Source organism: Marasmius oreades, chromosome 2 (assembly GCF_018924745.1).
Source record: "Marasmius oreades isolate 03SP1 chromosome 2, whole genome shotgun sequence".
In the NCBI taxonomy this organism is placed as follows: domain Eukaryota; kingdom Fungi; phylum Basidiomycota; class Agaricomycetes; order Agaricales; family Marasmiaceae; genus Marasmius; species Marasmius oreades.
Genome location: NC_057324.1, coordinates 3,986,341 through 4,004,749, shown reverse-complemented (window position 1 = coordinate 4,004,749; position 18,409 = coordinate 3,986,341). Strand labels below are relative to the sequence as shown.

Here is an 18,409-nt window from a genome sequence, read left to right as displayed (position 1 = left end):
ACTTATACAGATATCCCTAGGTCTGCTATAATATGGGGAAAGACGCGAAATCCGGCGAATCATGGGAGGTGAGGTTGAGAATCTCCAATACGCCAATATTATTTCCACTGAACTTGATTTGGCAATTTTTAGGACCGTATAGCGGAACTAAGAGCGCAACAACGAGTAGTTCGTACTCCAAATGTCAAGGATCCAGGTGATTGAAGCTTGTGTTACGTTGAGGGCCGCTTCGGTCTCATCCTAAATTACAGGGTACATCCGACAGAAAGAAGCAGGAAAACTGTGGGTTCGAGAACGGGTAGATGCGTTACTGGACAAGGGATCATTTAACGAAGTTGGTTCGGTCACCGGAAAGCCGGTCTACGATGAAAAAACTGGCGAACTCGTCTCGTTCATTCCCTCGTATGCTCGCATCTGAAGTCTTATTCCTTGAGCTTTCTGACAAGGAACTTCGAAATAGGAATCTAATTACGGGTTGGGGTAGAGTGGACGGAAGAAAAGTTTTCATAACGGCTGATGATTTCAGTGTGAGGGGAGGACATGCAGATGGTGGTATTGCGCACAAGGCACCTCACGGCGAGGTGAGTGGTCTTCTCGATGTTCAATGAGGTAGAGTTGAATCGGATTTATCGGTTAGATCCTCGCAAGGAAGTTCCGCGTACCCCTGGTCTGTCCTCGTTCGGACTCATGAACCGCCAGCTTGTTCTCTCATCAATCTCATTCGTTTAGATCCGACTACTTGATGGTTCAAGCGGTGGAGGAAGTGTCACTACGTGTGCGTAATCGAAAGCCTTCGACATCAATTCGACATTGCGGACTCATACTTACTCCCTTCACCAGATCTCTCATCTGGATCAACATATATCCCCGTTCTTGCTGGGCTCGGCCAAAGTCTTGACGCGCTAGCGGTTGTGCCAGTCGCTTCGGCGTTACTGGGGCCTGTGGTTGGGTTAGCTGCTGCAAAAGCTGCCACTAGCCATTTCAGGTCAGTGTACAATGAGGCATACTCGAGGGAGATGTTTAACATATCGGTCTATCTAGTGTTATGGTTCGCGGACTCAGCCAGGTACGCTGGGCCTTCAAATCATTACATCCAACCTCACGTACACGTACCCCTAAACCTATCAGTTCTTTGCGGCCGGCCCACCCGTAGTCAAGGAAGCGACGTTTGAAAACCTCACGAAAGAACAACTTGGCGGGTGGGAGATTCATGGGCAGAATGGTTCCGTGGATAACGTCGTCAACACTGAATTAGAAGCATTTCAAGAGATTCGGCAATTCATATCCTTTCTCCCGTCAAACATCTTCACCTTGCCACCAAGCTCTGAAAGTAATGATCCGGCGAGTAGACGCGAAGAAGAGCTTCTCGGCATCATTCCCAAGAGACGAGGAAGAACATACGATATGAGGAAGGTTATCAGGTTGATTGTTGATGTTGTTATGGAGGGTGCAGGGACCAGTAGCTTCTTTGAGATTGGGAGTGGGTGGGGGAGAAATGCCATCACTGGCTTGGCACAGGTAGCAGGAAAGCCTGTTGGTGTTATTGCTAGCGATTGTACGGTGAATGGCGGTAAGTGTTCCATCTAGTGTTTCGGGCAAATTTACTCACTTTCCATTTTAGGTGCAATAGATGCATTTGGCTCACAGAAAATGGCAAGGTTTATCAACCTTTGCAACCACTTCCAGTGAGTGCCTTCCTTCCCACAGAACTCTTGTTATTGATTAGGTGCCAGTATTCCGATCCTCAACCTTGTCGACCAGCCTGGTTTCGCAATCGGTGTGTCCTTTTGATTACACACTAGCATTGTGAAGCTCAATCGCTTCCTACTTAGGCTCTCTTGCGGAAAGAATGGCCACGATCAGACACGGGGCATCTGCGATGGCAGCGATTTACAACGCATCTGTTCCAATATTCACTATCATTATCCGTCGGTCGTTCGGTGTTGCGGGTAGTATTTTTGGAGATCCAGAAGATGGGAGAAACTTTCGGGTAGCTTGGTTCGTCCTCTTTTCATGTCCATTCAAATCGAGTCATTAAACATTAAATCCTCCTAGGCCGTCAGCAGACTGGGGTTCCCTACCACTTGAAGGTGGCATCGAGGCAGCTTATAAACGTCAACTGAATGCAACGAAAAGCCCTGAAGACCGGATGAAACTGATGAATGAACTTTTGGACAAGTTCGAGCCGGTGCGAAATCCGATACGATTCGCGAACAAGTTCGGTGTGGAGGAGATCGTGGATCCGAGGGATACGAGACCGCTGGTATGTGATGTAAGACTCAATCTTTTTATTGAACTTTGTCGACGAAAACGCTAACGGACTTTGTGTTCCAGTGGATCTCGCACGCATACGAGTGTATCCTACCTCAGCTCGTGACATTGAGTGCCGCCTCGTATGGGCTGGATGGAAAGCTATCGAGTGGTAAGGGGTATAAGCTGTAATTTCGATCCATATATGATCGCACCCGCCAAATTCGTGGTTATTTGGGGAGCAACTGTTAGCTCTGCTTACTGCAATTCTGTTACCCTCCCAATAGGAAGGGAAATTTATCAAAGCAAAACTTGCGAGTACTTGGGGGAAAGCGTAGCATACTTACCACGCTTTCACTTTCGGCTTCCTCATGATCAGACCTTTATTTCCACGAAAAACTCTAATTAAGGTTCTACATATTGCTCACGTATATATGTACCTGCTGCGGATTTCACTTCTTTCCCCCTCGATTCCTGACATAACTTAGGCTTTCGACCTTCTAGGTGGGCCTGTCCACATCTTCCAGGTTTCCGTACTTGACGCTTGGATAGATCCCCATGAATGTTTCTGGACCTGAATTGTGGACCTGTTGGACATGCAACAAGTGTATGCATGTCAATAGTCGACGACATCATCTCCGAGGCAAGCAACATCTGAAGAAAGCGCGCACTGCACCCATCAACGCAAATGTGCTCAGTCCACAACAACCAGCACAAACTACAGGACCACCTGAGCCACCTTCGAATCCTCCGCAACTTGTACCACCATCTCGTCCAGAACCCACAGCTATTGTTCCCAATGCCGATTCCAATCTCGGGGAATACTGGACATGCGAGGATTGTAATAACCGCCGAATGCATATGAGAGACAGGGAACCTCATTTGGCGGGCAAGTTGCATAAGACGATCCTCGCGCGTCGCAGTCTTGAAGCTGATCAGCCTGAGGATATGCCAAGCGTTAGCAGTGCTAGCCCTAGGCATATTCGCGGTCTTTCTGGACGAGGTGGCCGTGGTAGTGGCCCTGGTGGTTCTGGTCGGGGAGGAGAAGGAGTTGGTAGAGGAAGTAATTCAGGCGGATTCAGTTACAGAGGTGGTGTGGTAAGTCGCGGTCGGGGTGGTGACAATGGTTCTGGTGGTGGTGGTGGGGGCGGTGGTGGGGGCCCGGGTAGAGGAGGAGGAGGGGGTGGTGGTCCAGGTAGGGGTGGTCGTGGTCGTGGTCGTGGACGCCAACCCCGCTATTCTGTCCTACGTGGCTCTGATGCCCAAGACATGATAGATTTTCTTGCAGAATTGGGGCACGGCAGAATTCCTGGTGGTGGTGGTTGCAGCTCCGGTGATGATTATACGTATGATCGCCACAGTGGTCATTGGTATTGAACAACTGATAAGTAACTGTAAAACTCTTTTGCGAACCGTGTTCCCATATGTACTTGTAGTTTTGAATTGATTATTTAGTGACCAGCCGCGCCTGCTTCGTCCAAAATGATTCGAGAGAGCGCTTGGTGCGTCTCCGACTATCGACGAAAGTGGAAAATATGCATATATTCAGGCAACAACAGGAAGATTCTTTCAGATCGAAACAACGTAAAGATGTAATAGTCGTAGCTAGCTAGGTCTGGCGTGCAGTATGTAGAGTGATCGTGAATTGCTGGTATGGATTAGTTCTTGTGGTATGTATGGTGATAAAGATAACAGTATGAGAAGTCATAAAAAAGGGCTAGAAAAAAGGGAGCGCAACATTCTTGTAGCAGAGTAGCAGGACAGATTGAAGAAACAAGAGAGGGGGGGGAAACACACAAGAAAACAAACGAAAGAGAAAAAAGCGAATGAGATACAGCAGGATATCAATATGGACTTTCGAGCCCGACTTGACCTTCATAACTTCATGACCGACATTCCTTCTGCAGTTCTCAGTCGTTCAGAATCGTTTCAAGAAAAACAGCTTTGGAAGCTCGGTTGAGGGGGGACGCGCGATTGCTAATTTCCCCGTCCTTCGCTCAAAATATCATCTCATCGTCTTCGTCCAGTCCCCGTCCCCATCCCCGGTCCAGACCTCCCACTCATCTCCAACCGATCCAACCACCCAAACATCTTCTCCAACTCTCCCTCTTTCTCCTCTTCCGTCATCTCCTCGTTCAAACCAGCAGCAGCAGCTGCTGCTGCTGCAGGCATCCTTCGAATATCCATAACACCTCCTTCCCATTTAAATCCTATTTCAGGTCCTTTGGGAAGTGGAGTAGGTGCAGGAGTCGTAGGCTCACTCATCACTCCTTTACTAGCCAATAACTCCTTCACTAAAGGATACCCGAGGCGGCTGGAAAGAACCCAGGCATCTTCCCCACTTGCGACCCAAAACAGCTCTCCTACCACTTCTTTAAGCTTTGCAATCGTGGGATGGGTGCATAGAAGGATGCGGAGACAGCGGCCTAGGAATGTCTGCTGCTTATATAATGGAGTATTGGTAGTTGTCGGTGAATAGCGGTCTTGGTGTGCGGAAGAAGGTAAGGACGATGATGATGACCAAGACGAAGAAAGGAAAAGGGAGAGCGGGATTAACCAATTCGCAACCCGTATCCGTGTCCTACAATCCGCGAAACAAAGTCGCGTGAGGAGGGTTACGAGCGGGGTAAGTATATCTGATAGTTCAGGGGTTCCGCTCCCGTTTATAGATGGGGTAAGAGTTAAGGCTGTTGCCGGTGAGCTAACCCCGCTCCCATTCCCGAGACCACTAGATGAAGAAATCGAGCCCATGGTCGCAGTCTTCCACGAGCTAGTATAGGGCGACGCAGAGCCAGCTTGAGTCTGAGTCGCCTGAACTTGATACTCCATTCTCACTCTCTCCTTAACTCCCAATGAGTAAGGTTCGACACATCCAGGCATATAATGCGCAAAAGATACGTCCAGAAGATCCAGTGTCCTCTGAACGACGTCCATCCCTGGCCCCGTCCCTTTATGAGGTGGGAGAGGTGAAGGCGATCGTCGATGTTTCCCTGTCGCGACCGACAGAGATAGAACGGAGAGCGCTTTATCCAATGTCGTCTGTTTTGGTGGTGTCGTGTTTCCTATCGAAAAAGTTTGGTCTTGAGGTGAAGGTGGGGAGTCGATGCTATGTCTTGAACGCGGGACACCCAGTGAAGGTTGTTGAGAAGGCACCTGTGTATAGCTGGTCAGTGGTCGGCCGTTAGCATTTGGGACCGCTATCGACATCGGTCTGGAATAATTATGAGTATGGCCGTTGGATTGTGGATATGACGGTGACCGCCGTGTTGGTGAGGACCCTGAGGACCCTAGCCAAATGGGAATTAGGGATTTCTCGGATACGGGCATGTAGATAAGGGAATGGATGACGTGTGTCAAAGGTGCGCTCAAGGGAGAAGGGAAAGTTGTCGGTAGAGAATGGTAAACACGTAGAAGGGGTGGTAAGAGGCCATCTAGTTTGGGTGACCAATATCGGTCGTTGTCGTCGTGTTTTGAGCTATTTCTGCTTCTGGCAGTAGTCGAAGTGCGAGAATGAGTCTTGTCAACAGATATTAACTGCAGATTCGAATGACAGTTAGTTTGACCGGACAAACAGCGTAAAAGAAGACGAACCTTGGGATAGTGAAGGAGTAAATTGAAAGTAAACTTGAGGAGTTCTGACATGGCTTCTCTTGCCAACTTGGCTCCAGCCAGAAGCCTGGCTAGGAGAACATCGAGTTTCGTGGATATAATCTCTGTGATCGTCTGGCCGTGTCGTTTGTCCTCTACGAGTGATAAGAGGAACGTAGAGGGCGATGTCGTTGATAGGAAAAGTATACGAGAGAGTATGAATAGGTGTTGAGGATCTCTCGCTTTCTGCCATAGAAGAGCACGGAATAAGTCAAACGAAAGCGGAGTGGGTAATAGGACGCACATGGAGCATTCCAACGCAGATATCCCCTCCTCCCACCTCCTTCGTAACAAACTTGTATCTCGCCTCGTCAAACAACAACATCGTGTTTGCTATGCACCTCAACGTTTCACGGGTTGCTTCATGATCGTCCTTCATATTCGTCGCGATAGCTAACAATGCAGACAACCCAGAGGGAGTAACGAGGTATTCTGAACCTTCCGGTGATTTTCCAAGGGTCTTGAGGGCGAGCAGTGCATGGCTTGCATCTGAAAGAGAACGAACATTCCGTCAGGAACACGAGAGAAAAAGAAACACCCCTCAACGCCCAAAAACAGATAGATGTAAATTTTTGGCACAAACACGTTACCTTTCTGCGTCAATCTGCTCGTTTTGGATCCCGCTGTCCTAAGGTCCTTTATTAGAAGCTGGATCAACTCCGCTCGACTCGACTGTTCGATAGTTGATGGTAAAGCTGAACAAAAAAAGGAATTCAATTGGAGATGGAAAAAAGGTAAAACCCCTACTTACTGTCTATGATCGTCTGTAAGACATCAGAAACATGGGATCTCGTAGAAGAAGCCGTGAGGAGAGAATAGGCATGGAGCATGTCCGCCATACTTTTGCGAAGGAGGGAAAATATTAGGGATCGTAGGCCAGGATAATTATTATAGAATGAAACGATAGTAGGAAAGGAAAGGACTAGGATGAGGTCAAAAACAGAGTTGAGAGCGGAAGGATCGGCTAACTATTAACTCCATGCGTTTGCTGTTTTGTCATTCATCATTTCGATATCGGTCCCTTCGGGTCTCTTACCGATGTATGTAAAGGTGTTTTCGACGTCAAAAGTAAGTTAGTCGTCGCTAACTATAAAAAAATCTAAAAGCTTGCTTAAGTTAGACCAAGGTTGCGTTGATGCTGGCTGGTTGAAAGATCTCAAACGATTCCCCGTACTGTTCATCAGCATTGACAACATCACCCGAAACCCCGCGCGGTCAAAGGCAGCCGTCGAGTGACAGGCGCAGGTGACTGTGGAACAACCACAACGGAGATGAGAAAAGTATTCAAGTTGATATGGCAACCACCGACAGCACGGCCACATGGGTACATATCCTCGGAAAACACAAAGAATCCGACTTTGTAGGAGATGCTGGCTTGCGAAGTGAATCATTCTGTGGTTGACCGGTGGTATGGAAGGGGATCAGAAAACAGATAGCGGCCGAAGTTGAAGTAAAGGATTGAGGGAGGTATGGCGGTATTGGCAAAGTTGAAGCTTTGAAGGGTCGATGCCTAGACAGAAGAAACGCCAACTTGACAGGTCCCAATGGCTAGCATTGCCCACGAGAAGAGATTCGTTTGGGGTCATGCCGCCCATCTATGAGGTAAGAAAGAATGTCGGCAGCCCGCAGGAAACAAAACAGAGTTACGTGGTTTGCTCGTACTGTTTGACAGCGTCGATTATATCTTATTGTGGATCAACAGATCTCTAATCCAGAACGTTGATGCCGACCAGACTGAAGGTCGTACATGTAAGAGTTTGCGCAGGATGGGGGGAGCTTGCGTTGGCAATAGGTAGCCTGCCGAGCCAGGCGGGATAGGCATAATACGTCGTGATATGAATATGACGATCTTTATGAAATAAATTCATTTCTTGCTTGAGATACGAGAATCAAAAATCCCGGCCCGTCGGTGAACTGAAACCAGTTGAGATACGTATCAGTAATAGCAAGAGATAAACATCAATGACCACTATCGAGTTACTTCCTCTCGATAGGATAAGGAATACTTGCCTTGCATGCTTGTCCCAGACGATTCCAAACTCGGTCCAAACGTCCACCAATCCGACAAATCCCTTTTTTGCCGAACCTGGAGTTACCATAACCGGGATTCTTTTGAAGTTTGACGTGAAATCGTGATTGTTTGATACGAGGAGCTGATCGATCTACTACTAGGATTCGCGTGGGAGTTGTTTAATTCGATGTTGGGAAGAAAGCTGTTTTCGCTGTTTGTTCGCGCGATGCGGTTGAACGAGGACGCGTTCATTCGAGCCACGGTCTCGCCAGATTATGATTATGAGCATCGCAGCTACCGAGGAGATCCAGGTCCAGAATGATTGAACCAGACCAGTCGTGTTAGCAAGTCATAGCGACGGCAAAGAAGGAAGAGGAAGCAGTGGCACATGGTGGTCGATGGCGAACGCGTGTGAGCGAACGCACCAGTATGTCTGCCGGGCCGGTCTTCTATGCGCCTCTTTCTCCAACACTCATGGACCGAATCCCACCAGAGCTATCCGCCCGAATCTTATCCTTCTGCGGTCCCTCTGATTTAGCAAGCTTCTCCCAAGCCTCCGTTGGTTCAAGAAACCACGTCTATGGTACAGAAGATCAATATATCTGGCGCGAAGTCTTTCTCAATACCTTTGACGAACCGAGGCGCGACGCCATAGGCCACCCTCAGCTTCAGGATCAGAATGGTTCTTTCAATTGGAGAGAAGAACTCCAGAAGAGAATACGAGCGGGATGGAAACTTGACGATTTGGGTATTTTGGTTAGGGTGTTGTTGGAAGCAAGTCCGGATGATGGTACCGGTGAAGAGTCGAAGAATGCTCGGTGGGTTGATAGGGTGCTGCGAGAGTCTAAGGTGCTTGGTAACGACACAACGGTTAATGGTGCACGGTTGAGAGCCTACGTTTCGCTCACACATGAACAAGGCGAAGAAGATGAAAGAGAGAGGGTGTTAGAGAAGATGAGAATTAAAAGTCGGTGTTTGGTCTACGATCTTAGGAACTACTTTCCTCCCAACGGTTGGTGGCCCCTTGATAACGAGAAGGAGATTGACTGGGTTCATCTCGAACATATGGCGAATGTGGTCATGATGAATTTACGAGAGATACAGACGTTATGGAGGCTTAGGAGGCCGCCCATTGGATTGGAGAATGTCAGGCCGTTCTGGGGAAGAGGCGAAGATTGGGCGGGTGTAGAGGGGACATGGAGAAGGTATGTGTGTTTTATGGATTATCGGTAAGTTCGTTCCGGTTGTGACCATTCGATAAAGCCATCCAAGGCTGATTCTACGGTGCACAGGGATCTATTTAGTGCGTTTGCAACAATGTGCTACTTTTTGCTAGTATTCACGAGCTACACCATCAAACCGTAGCTTTCAATGTACGTTTCTTATTTTTGTTATTGGGATCCACCGGAGTTCAGAGTCTCCATCTCCTATAGTTTCCAGCTGGCAGAAGCCCAGGCTTCTTTCAGGACAAACGTTTCCGCGAAGCTACTAGGCTTATCGAAGTCAAGTTGAAACTCGCGTCGAAGGATCGTCTGAAGCATCCTACCCTCGTACCCCCCCATGCCAACGGGACAGAACAGTACCCTACATTGTACTTTCATGGAACGTCAAAGGGTGCTACCGGGAACGAGGCAACTCTGGAAGGGTGCGTTTGGGTTTCAGCTAAGGATAGTTCCGTGAGATGGTGGTTTGTGAGTCCACTTTTTCTCGAGAGAGTAGCAAGTTCCTGACTCTGACGAGTTGGATATCCTGCAGACAACCATTCATGGGGATGGGGCTCAGACCTGGTGGTACGTTCTTGTCATTTTGCGTGGTGCGCTTGCTTAGTCTGAACACTTCGAAGTTCGCAAGGTGTACAGATGGGATGCATGGGCAGTAAAGCAGGGGTGGTGGGGAATTGGGGAACGGTTGAGCATGAGATGGGTGAGATGCGAGGGTCCTTTGCTCGAGCTTTGGCTTTCCCCCGCTGACATCACCTTTTTTTTTCGTTGCCTGTGTAATATAGGTGATCCCGTTGGTACGGTCTGTCCGTTCTTTTTGGTGAGAGGTGGCTGATGGATGGCAAAAGGTCCGTTCTGGCTATGGAAAGTTGAGGACGGGGATGCACCTTGCTTGATTGATTTCACCTAGGTGGGAAACTGGAGTCGGCCAGAGAAAGAGATGGGAATGGATGTAAGTATTTAGATCTGAATTGTAGCTACCGTGGACTCTTGAGGATAGCAACTTTTTCAAAGGGTGTACTTGTATACTAGGCTGAACTGTATTTTTTTTAAACCTTGGTTAGTTCGATTCGGGCGTTTTATTTCCAGGGCCAGGATCAGGCATGGTACGGCTAAGTACGACAAGCCATTTAGCCATTAAGTATACCAAAAGCGACCTTTTCGTTGAACAGTATTATTGACATTAGCGCTTTGGCTGTGGCCGATATGTCCGAGTGCCTGTCGCCGTCAATCATCCCACGTCTCCCCGTCGACCGAGCTAACCCCTCGAGAGAGGCCGTGGGAATCATATGCGGCCGACTCGTCGTAGATACAGTAATGTACGTGTAGATACACGCAGCTGTCGCGGTGTTTCAATGTAACGATATTTTCCAACGATCTCTGAGCTTTTCTTCTTTTCCTGCCCGCCATGGCAAAACCATTGCCAAACAACTCATTGGCTGCTCCAGATGGGACATTGCTTGTGTATTGTCTGTACAACCACCTGTGCAGGCCAGCTACAAAGCTACGAGACTTAAACGCAGTAAAATGCGAGTCTTGCTCAGACGAGATAAAACTGCCACAGGGCAGTTATGGCCCATACCGTACTCACAGGGCCTCAAAGGTGAGGTATCATATATCATCTGCCGTTTTGATGAATTTTTGATGCCTGCGCCATCGCCGCCGCCCGGCAAGTGATTTCTGCCGAGGGGTTGATATCACGGATAGCTCGGTCGACGGCCCCTTGCGTCTCCCTCAGTTCTCCCTCTCGATCTCTCCGCAGATGATACCTGACCTACGTATTCTACATTGATACCCACGCCGTCAATTAAACCGAACTATTTACTATCGACTTACCGCCGAGAATTCCTACGAACTCGACATCGTCAGTACATCATGCTTCATGCTTCAAGAATAGAATGATCCAGAAGAATAGATTCGAACAGCTTCGAAGCTCTGTCCAAGCATGCGCACACGGGTCGGTGGGAGTGTTCAGGAACATTAAAATGGATAAAAATCAAGCCAGTCAGTCGATTCGTTTCTTCGACAAAACCCACCCCAGCACGATGATTTCACTCTTGTTCTTATTTTTCATTGTGTCTGACTGTGTGACTACAGCTTTCGCGATGCGAATGGCAACATGGAACCTCCGATTCGACTCAAAACCAGACAACATTACGGTTCAACAGTCTATCGATGCATTACCGGACCCGTTGGTAGAGTTCCCTTTTCAAGGCGTGCACGGAGAACAGCCGTGGAGTACGAGAAGGTTGAGGGTTGCCCAGACGTTGCTTAGTGAAGATATAGATATCGCTGGCGAGTGGGCTGTTCTTCCGCATAGCTCGAGATGCTCTAATTGACGGAGGCTGTGTGTTTCAGGTTTTCAGGAAGCCTTGGTACGACAGGTCAGAGATTTGGCGGAATTGCTTGGAGATGACTGGAGCTGGGTGCGTTTAGAAGCTAGTGTGATGCGTATAAGGCATGTAAAGCGTGTCATTTTTTAGGTCGGGGTTGGCAGAGACGACGGTAAAGAAGCTGGAGAGTTCAGTCCGATATTCTTCAAAAAGTACGTTTTATCTCATCTGGCGGACGTCTGTCTGGTAATTTTTGCAACTTAGATCAAAGTTCACCCTCGTCTCAAACGACTCCTTTTGGTTATCGTGAGTCTCCACTTGACTCCGATTAGAACCACCGACTCATGTTTACTTGAGTGACACACCCTTTGAGCCATCGAGGTTCCCTGGTGCCGGGTCTATCCGAATCTGTACAGCTACTCGTTTCACTGTCAAGGAACCATCTTCCAGTGGTCCCCAGCACTTCGCATACCTCAATGCGCATCTCGACGACGCCTCCGACCAACAGAGGCAATTAGGCACTTCGCTTATCCTGACACGAGCCAGATTCGAAGCATTCGTAAATGGAGGACCTGTACTTGTCACTGGTGATTTCAATAGGTTCGTATCCTCTACTAAGAGTCAGAACATGAGACTTATACTTTCAAACAGTCCATCAACAGGATCTGACTCTGGCGGATACAAGGTCATCACAGGTGCTCAACCACCTCTGCCCATCAACGCAACATTCGCCAAGAAGTTCGACGCTGGAGGTGTAGGAGCTGATTTCAGGATGATCGATTTCCGTGGTCAGGCTCCTCGACAGAGTGTATCCAAGAATTATGCTACGTTCACGGGATTCACTGAGCCTAATGATACGTCGGACTGGACTAGGATTGATTTTGCATTTGGAGGGAGTACTCGTGGATGGTGGGTGTCCTGGTCCCTCGGAAGTTGTTTTTTCCCGCTAATCTCCTGCTTTCGAAACGGTGACTTTATAGGAACGCGACTGGGTATAAGGTACTGAGTGCTTTACAAGACGATGGAACGTTATCTAGCGATCATCGTCCCGTCTTTGCTGACGTTTCTCTTGAGTAGTAAAATAGGAAATAATTGACTCCTCTTTCCCGTTTCCATGATAGATAGATTCACCGAACTCGAAGAAATAGGAGGTCTAGCATTTCGACTTGTAAATACAGACTCCTTGTGGCTGTATGTTCTGAAATTCGTTACGCTAAAAAATATTTATGACGCCTTCACGTAATTATTTCATGCCTGGCGGAGTTTGAATAAGTCGTGCACGTGTAAGGCGTAACGAATTTTAGAATTGAACACCCCTATTCTTATTCACATTCTCCATGGCTCAACAGCGGGCTACGGTGAGCTTGCCCACCCCCCCTCTTCCGCCCACGATATATGGGGACCCAGTGTCACAAGTAGGCGTTGTGCACATCCGGATCTACTTCACTGTCCTGATCAGGGACGAGGGTCCCAGACTCCTGGGCAATATTAATAAACCCCTTCTCGCCATTCCGAAGTGGCAACTTCATTCTTTCGATTTACCAGACCAAAATTGGATACCCTTTATTTCATTTGTTTGTTTCGCCATCACCAATTCTCGAGGCATCGTTTATATTCACGATCCAGACGAGAAGCCTCTCACCGATGCACATGCAAACACACTCCGTTCATCGCAACACGTTTTACTTCATTACAAATGCTCTACCTCGTCTTCACCGGTGGACATAGCGCTAGACAAGGTTACTACCACTACCCGTACTGAGGCACGGTTGGGATCGTTCTCCCACGAGGTGAAAGCCAGAGATGGCCCCCGCTGCCCTTTCACCTCTGGTCTCGAGGCAGACTGTCAGGCAACGCATATAGTTAGACATTGCAAAGGGAACAACGTGAGCTGCTATTCCATCCACATTTTGACCTCTTCTCTAAATACTCGTCGGCCAGTACATGGAAGCCCTATGCATTGAACGAGGTGATGGCATTATCGACATCGACGATGCACAAAACGGCCTTTGGTTGTACTCCCCCCTTCACAACGCGACTGGGAGCGGCCGCATGGCCATCATCAGAGTACGTGTGCACTCGCTAGAACAATAGCCCATGTCGACGCTGAAATTCTCCAGACGCCCGTCCCTTTCGCCACCAGTCAGGGGACCTCCGAAACGATCCTTGCCAGCAATCAACTGCACTCCGATGTCTCTGCTGATTCTGACATTTATACTCTCCATTATATTGGTCAAAACATCTTCTCTCCTAAATCACCGCCATACCATGGGTGGTGCCGCTATACACCAGTCACAGAGACATCTGCATACAAGGCTCCGCCTCATTTCCTTCTTACCGCTGTATATGGAGTTCAGTGCTACCATGCATGGCAGGTTGCGGATGACGACGCACGTCAACTGCTTAAGGATTGGGCAGCCCGCTATTATGCAGCACAAACTCAGGTAAGGATTGAGAGGGCCACTCATCGTGAGAAGGCAAAAGGTGATAGTTCAGCTGGAGGTGAGTTGGACAGTGGGATACTGCTACCCTCTAACCCTGCAAATGGTCCAGCAACAACCGTCAATATCTTCTATGACAATCTCACTTGCAAACAGGCACATGAAGCCATACAAGCATTAGAAGGCCAGGAGTTGTCTGCTGCTTTAATGTTGTTAGCGCATTTCCCATCTCGACGTCCTCCTTCTCCGTCTGTCAATGTTCCCTCGACCGATGTTCAGCAAACTGTGTTGAAATGGCGTGATGGTATTATACAATGAACTCGCCATATTATTCTAGGTGTCTTTCAGTCTTGTTGACTCTTTCAGTTTGTTCCGCTCTTGACTAGACTTAGATTACCACAGCTGTATAATCAATTGATTTTGTCCCATCAAGTTTATTGTCAATTTGTCAACGCAAACTCGAATCAGAAGAATGAGCTCTGGAAGGGAATCGATAATGAGGTCTTGGACAGACGACTCATACGCATTTCATCTCATTCTCCACATCAATAATTAGAGTCAAAATTCCTTGCCCTTTCCATTACGCCTCTTTTGAGACAGCAGTCATCGCGACTCGCCTGCACCACCACCACGGAGGAAATCATCGTGATGACGGTTGGGACCACCCTCATTTTACTTTAATATGTTTCAATCTGGAGAGTCGTAAGAATCCGAAGTTCGTTCGAAAGTACGATGAAAATAGAAAACACAAGTAGTCCGTGCGTGAACGTCGTTAACGGGTCGCCCGAGCAAGGTCCGTGTAAACTACAAGCGTCTTCTTTCACGCCATTCCGCTCATAAATCGCCTGCTCATATACCAGTTCCAAGCACTCTGCAATTCTCGATTATGCCAGACGCTTCCTCTCGGTGGTCTAAAATTGACCACAGGCCCTTCCGAACGAGCTTTCTCCGTTAATCGAGACATGCCAGAATCGATGTTGCCAAAGTCGCGGAAGGCGAGGAGGTTGTGACCGTGGTATACGGTTCGTCGTTGTCTCTTCTGAGTAAGTCTCCTGACCCCAAAGCTCTCTGGCATCGATCAACGAACCAAACAACGCGGAGGACTCTGAGCTGAAGTTCCTTTGGTGCTCGTCGTCCAGAAGTGGAGGTAAATCATAGTCCAGATCGCCTTCCTCTTCGATTAGCCAGTCCCATTGGGAACTATCTCCACGCCTTGCGGTAGGAGCAGAATATTTCAACCAGCCGTCCAACGTGTCCAGTACGTTCTAGGCGTCAGGGCGAGCGTCCATATCTTCTTCCCAACACCACTCCATTAGTATCGGGTCCAGTATGCTTCGACAACGACACAAAACCTTCTAATTCCTGCGTCTGACTTGCCCTTTGGGTCAAGGTCTAAACTATTCTTTCCACCTCCCATTGCTCAATCCAGTCAAAGCATTCTTGAGCATCTATTCAAAGCCGAGGAATCTGAGGATGGAGAAATTGACAGTCGGATGGAGTCGAAGGCCACCTTCGCCGCCTAAGTGAAAGCGGAGCTATACTGGAGGAGCACCGTGTCAATTGTACGCGTAAGAACCGGCGGGAAGAATGCAAGAACGACAGCTTGGCACGGGCTGAACTCGATATCTGCGGTTCACCTGAGGTCACCCTTAATCATCTTCCTATACAACATGGAATTGGATCGTTCGTTTAGGGACTTGTATGATAGCGAGGACCGTTGGGGGTTGGCTTTGAAGTCAACAAGTGCCTGTTAGACATGAAGCTAAGGCTTTAGCTTTCGTCGTCACAGAAATCAGGATAAGATCGTTATGGATGGTCATTTGGGTGGATTCAAACACTGTTCCACTGTTCAAAGCGAGGCTGAAGAATATATGCTGGAAGACGCACTTTGTAATTCGAATTTTCTTTAGCTTTCTCTCCTCCCAGCTCGGAATGCCATCAGACTAGCAGTAAGGTCGCTAACGCGGGTTCTTTCTTCACTCGAGAACGCTCGTCGTAATGGATGCCCTCGTCTAATCTCCTCCTTTTCCTGCAATGCTGCCGACGTACTTACACTTGTCGCCGTCCTCCTTCTGTTTTTCAAACGGGTTTTTGGTGAGTTGAGTATCCCGTATCAAATGTTGGATTCGGGTTCGGTTTGTGTTGAATGTATGTCCTGACGAGTGCTACCTACATTTTAAATGAGATTAGTATTCTATTGTATTTGAACGGGGCTTCGTACGAAAATTGGAGTCAATAGACATCGTCAAGGAAGATCTCCAAAAAAGGCCCAGGCCTCTTCTCGTCGACATGATTGTCATCGAAAGAGTCACAGCAAGAAATATAACGTAATTCACACGAGTTACGCTTTACATTACGTTACCATTATGAAAAAATTTTATTCCGTAATGGCCGTGCACTACGTTGGCACGATATTCCCATTATGTTGATAAATTTCCCAGGATCTTGCAAGAATAAAGAAAAAGGGTTATGCTAGATTTATGCTTTATTTACGGTGGGAATTATTCTTACGTTATGCTAAGCTGTGTATAAGCATAAGGTTAGCGTAAGGTTGGTCAGAGCTACTATTCTGTGTAGGGATAAGCAAGATTTTCGAGAACCACTTCCACACACCACTTACCGTATCAGAAATTTGACTAGAGTATTCTAATGGTGCTCAGGATGTTAAACTGATTTTATCAGGATTTTAGGATAGCTGCAAGAAGCCTCGGAGAGACTGTCCGAGGGTGCAACAAGAAGTGCAAAACGGTTCGTCACGTATCGTCATGTCCGGCAACACATTGGCCAGGAGCAAAGCTCGCGCCATGACCAAAGTTGGCTTGCGTCAGTTTTCTTTGGCATAGTTGCTGGTTTGATGGGGTGACGGCATATTCCTCGCCGCTTGCAACCATCATCGCATTGATGGTCAGCCCTACTGCCGTCTCGCTTACTGGTCGATTGGGGACCTTTGGGGACTTGTTTGGCTTATTTTACACCACATTTCGCTCCGCTGCCTCTAGAATCTTGTATTTATTGTCCACGTATACTTGTTTACACTTCACTATATATCCAAAATTTTGATTTATGTTCAGGAACGTACTGTTCCTGGGCTGTCACACTCATATCACACCACGATCTGTACTGTATTTTGCCTCTCATTTCATATCCTCTGTCTGGTGGTGGCTACAGTTATACATACAAGCTCATGTGTATTCTAAGAAGCCTACAAAAAATTGCTGAGCCCACAAAAAAACAGGAAGACCATGTTTTGACCCATTTTGCATATCCCCGAGCTTTGCACATCGAAACCCAGAATAGTATGCTTGATTTACGCTACATCCTGAGCCTGGCAGGCTCCGGCAAACCTCGGCATAGCCAGGTAATTTGTAAAATATATTAATAATTATATTATTAAAGAAGGCTGTTTTTTTTTCTTTTGTGTTTTTATGGTTCTGTGGGGTGGCCATATGACTGATATGCTTTCTTTCTATGGTAATAACAAAAATTGTTTTTTCCACGGCTTAGCAAGCCTTTAATCTTTATGCGGGGTCAACAGGTCAACAGGTCATGCTATGGGTGATGGAAAATAACCAAAAAATCAGGAAATTTCCCAAATAGTTGTAGAAGCATGGTCTATAAATTATTCACACTTAATTTTACCAGGAATATGGTCAGAATAATGGAAAACTGCAAATATAGATAAATATAGTACTTTTAACATGGTTATTTCTAACTATATATACACCAGACTTTGTAGATAGGTAGGGGTGAATAAAAGGAGCATGAGAACATGCCATTTAATATCATTTGGATGTGTTGTTATAAAGTTATTAATAAAATACTGTTAAATAAACAGCTGGTGTCTCACAGACTGCAATATGAACCAATGGCTTAGATATTCTGGAGGTTCAATACTCTAACATACTACTAACCATTTTGCAGAAGTGCATGAATGTGGCAATACCTCCTGTATCACAGTGTATTATTTCCAGGGATTTAGTATTTTTTTGTCAAGAGGGTCAGCTGTCACTCCTAAGGTCTGGAAATAGGTTGGTAGGCTGGTAACAATATCTAGAACATACTTTTAAACTCCCTATGATTCAATATTTGTTCTGGCTTAAACATTCAATATTTCCTCTATTTCGATATACAGTAAATGATTTTATTAATATTAAATCACAGAGATGTTGAAAATTAAATCAAGGATTCAAACTAAAAATATAATCCTACCCATATGTATTATTCATGCCATCTACCATACTAAAAAAGTGGTGGATAGGCTCAGATTTCCAGCAAGAAAGAAGGTTACAAGGGACAAACACTTCTATAGTTTGTTTTAGATCATTCCAGAACAAACAGCTGTATTGTATATATTTATATGTTGTTCTCACCATACTGGTCCAAGATGCAGTCTGAGACTATCTCACTCATGAACTTTGTTTAGCATAAATAGTTGAGTGGTGAATATTTATACAAAAGGCTGTTGTCACAGGGGTAATATAATATAACTGTCATGGTCCCTACTTA

The 18,409-nt window shown here is 46.9% G+C and overlaps 6 protein-coding genes across 9 annotated transcripts; 5 read left to right on the top strand and 1 right to left on the bottom strand.

Annotated features, from left to right (window-relative positions):
* Positions 1-32: 32 nt before the first annotated feature.
* Positions 33-2,442, top strand: E1B28_005049 (uncharacterized protein; the record flags this gene model as incomplete). The annotated part of the gene is made up of 14 exons (XM_043149593.1): positions 33-68; positions 133-196; positions 252-402; positions 461-581; positions 638-667; positions 730-775; positions 841-985; positions 1,042-1,066; positions 1,129-1,570; positions 1,622-1,685; positions 1,734-1,777; positions 1,833-1,998; positions 2,056-2,272; positions 2,335-2,442. The coding sequence occupies 14 exons, from the start codon at positions 33-35 to the stop codon at positions 2,440-2,442; spliced, it is 1,659 nt and encodes a 552-aa protein (XP_043014199.1).
* Positions 2,443-2,808: 366 nt separating this feature from the next.
* E1B28_005048 (uncharacterized protein) lies at positions 2,809-3,730 on the top strand (the record flags this gene model as incomplete). The annotated part of the gene is made up of 1 exon (XM_043149592.1): positions 2,809-3,730. The coding sequence occupies one exon, from the start codon at positions 2,809-2,811 to the stop codon at positions 3,625-3,627; it is 819 nt and encodes a 272-aa protein (XP_043014198.1). The 3' UTR covers positions 3,628-3,730.
* A 46-nt stretch (positions 3,731-3,776) lies between these two features.
* On the bottom strand, positions 3,777-6,853 carry E1B28_005047 (uncharacterized protein). The gene is made up of 5 exons (XM_043149591.1): positions 6,650-6,853; positions 6,489-6,593; positions 6,143-6,387; positions 5,842-6,084; positions 3,777-5,784 (listed from the first exon to the last, which is right to left on the bottom strand). The coding sequence occupies exons 1-5, from the start codon at positions 6,735-6,737 to the stop codon at positions 4,261-4,263; spliced, it is 2,205 nt and encodes a 734-aa protein (XP_043014197.1). The 5' UTR covers positions 6,738-6,853; the 3' UTR covers positions 3,777-4,260.
* Positions 6,854-8,355: 1,502 nt separating this feature from the next.
* E1B28_005046 (uncharacterized protein) lies at positions 8,356-10,209 on the top strand. Of its 2 annotated transcripts, XM_043149589.1 has the most exons (8): positions 8,356-9,138; positions 9,202-9,212; positions 9,275-9,282; positions 9,343-9,600; positions 9,665-9,699; positions 9,753-9,832; positions 9,915-9,926; positions 9,978-10,209. In XM_043149589.1, exons 1-8 carry the CDS (start codon positions 8,384-8,386, stop codon positions 10,037-10,039), a joined length of 1,221 nt encoding a protein of 406 aa, XP_043014195.1. In that variant the 5' UTR covers positions 8,356-8,383; the 3' UTR covers positions 10,040-10,209. The 2 variants fall into 2 exon arrangements, with proteins under 2 accessions (XP_043014195.1, XP_043014196.1); XM_043149590.1 differs by having other exon boundaries at positions 9,915-10,209.
* Positions 10,210-10,845: 636 nt separating this feature from the next.
* Positions 10,846-12,720, top strand: E1B28_005045 (uncharacterized protein). 3 transcript variants are annotated; one of them, XM_043149586.1, is made up of 9 exons: positions 10,846-10,993; positions 11,055-11,133; positions 11,227-11,424; positions 11,488-11,555; positions 11,613-11,674; positions 11,727-11,768; positions 11,820-12,062; positions 12,114-12,371; positions 12,443-12,720. In XM_043149586.1, exons 2-9 carry the CDS (start codon positions 11,115-11,117, stop codon positions 12,537-12,539), a joined length of 987 nt encoding a protein of 328 aa, XP_043014192.1. In that variant the 5' UTR covers positions 10,846-10,993; positions 11,055-11,114; the 3' UTR covers positions 12,540-12,720. The 3 variants fall into 3 exon arrangements, with proteins under 3 accessions (XP_043014192.1, XP_043014193.1, XP_043014194.1); XM_043149587.1 differs by having other exon boundaries at positions 10,846-11,133; XM_043149588.1 differs by lacking the exons at positions 10,846-10,993; positions 11,055-11,133 and having other exon boundaries at positions 11,174-11,424.
* Positions 12,721-12,776: 56 nt separating this feature from the next.
* Positions 12,777-14,371, top strand: E1B28_005044 (uncharacterized protein). Its single transcript, XM_043149585.1, has 4 exons — positions 12,777-13,348; positions 13,404-13,529; positions 13,583-13,964; positions 14,016-14,371. The coding sequence occupies exons 1-4, from the start codon at positions 12,800-12,802 to the stop codon at positions 14,219-14,221; spliced, it is 1,263 nt and encodes a 420-aa protein (XP_043014191.1). The 5' UTR covers positions 12,777-12,799; the 3' UTR covers positions 14,222-14,371.
* Positions 14,372-18,409: the final 4,038 nt, after the last annotated feature.

Coding starts and splice junctions, on each gene's coding strand:
- E1B28_005047 (XM_043149591.1), bottom strand. CDS start 6,737: ATGGCGGACATGCTCCATGCCTATTCTCTCCTCACGGCTTCTTCTACG. Junction 6,594..6,649: donor CTTACAGACGATCATAGACA/GTAAGTAGGGGT, acceptor TTTTTTGTTCAG/CTTTACCATCAACTATCGAA. Junction 6,388..6,488: donor GAGCAGATTGACGCAGAAAG/GTAACGTGTTTG, acceptor GTTCTCTTTCAG/ATGCAAGCCATGCACTGCTC.
- E1B28_005046 (XM_043149589.1), top strand. CDS start 8,384: ATGGACCGAATCCCACCAGAGCTATCCGCCCGAATCTTATCCTTCTGC. Junction 9,601..9,664: donor GTTCCGTGAGATGGTGGTTT/GTGAGTCCACTT, acceptor GATATCCTGCAG/ACAACCATTCATGGGGATGG. Junction 9,700..9,752: donor GATGGGGCTCAGACCTGGTG/GTACGTTCTTGT, acceptor AACACTTCGAAG/TTCGCAAGGTGTACAGATGG.
- E1B28_005045 (XM_043149587.1), top strand. CDS start 11,028: ATGATCCAGAAGAATAGATTCGAACAGCTTCGAAGCTCTGTCCAAGCA. Junction 11,425..11,487: donor TGAAGATATAGATATCGCTG/GCGAGTGGGCTG, acceptor TGTGTGTTTCAG/GTTTTCAGGAAGCCTTGGTA. Junction 12,063..12,113: donor GTCACTGGTGATTTCAATAG/GTTCGTATCCTC, acceptor ACTTTCAAACAG/TCCATCAACAGGATCTGACT.
- E1B28_005044 (XM_043149585.1), top strand. CDS start 12,800: ATGGCTCAACAGCGGGCTACGGTGAGCTTGCCCACCCCCCCTCTTCCG. Junction 13,530..13,582: donor GCCGCATGGCCATCATCAGA/GTACGTGTGCAC, acceptor GAAATTCTCCAG/ACGCCCGTCCCTTTCGCCAC. Junction 13,965..14,015: donor AGGTGATAGTTCAGCTGGAG/GTGAGTTGGACA, acceptor CAAATGGTCCAG/CAACAACCGTCAATATCTTC.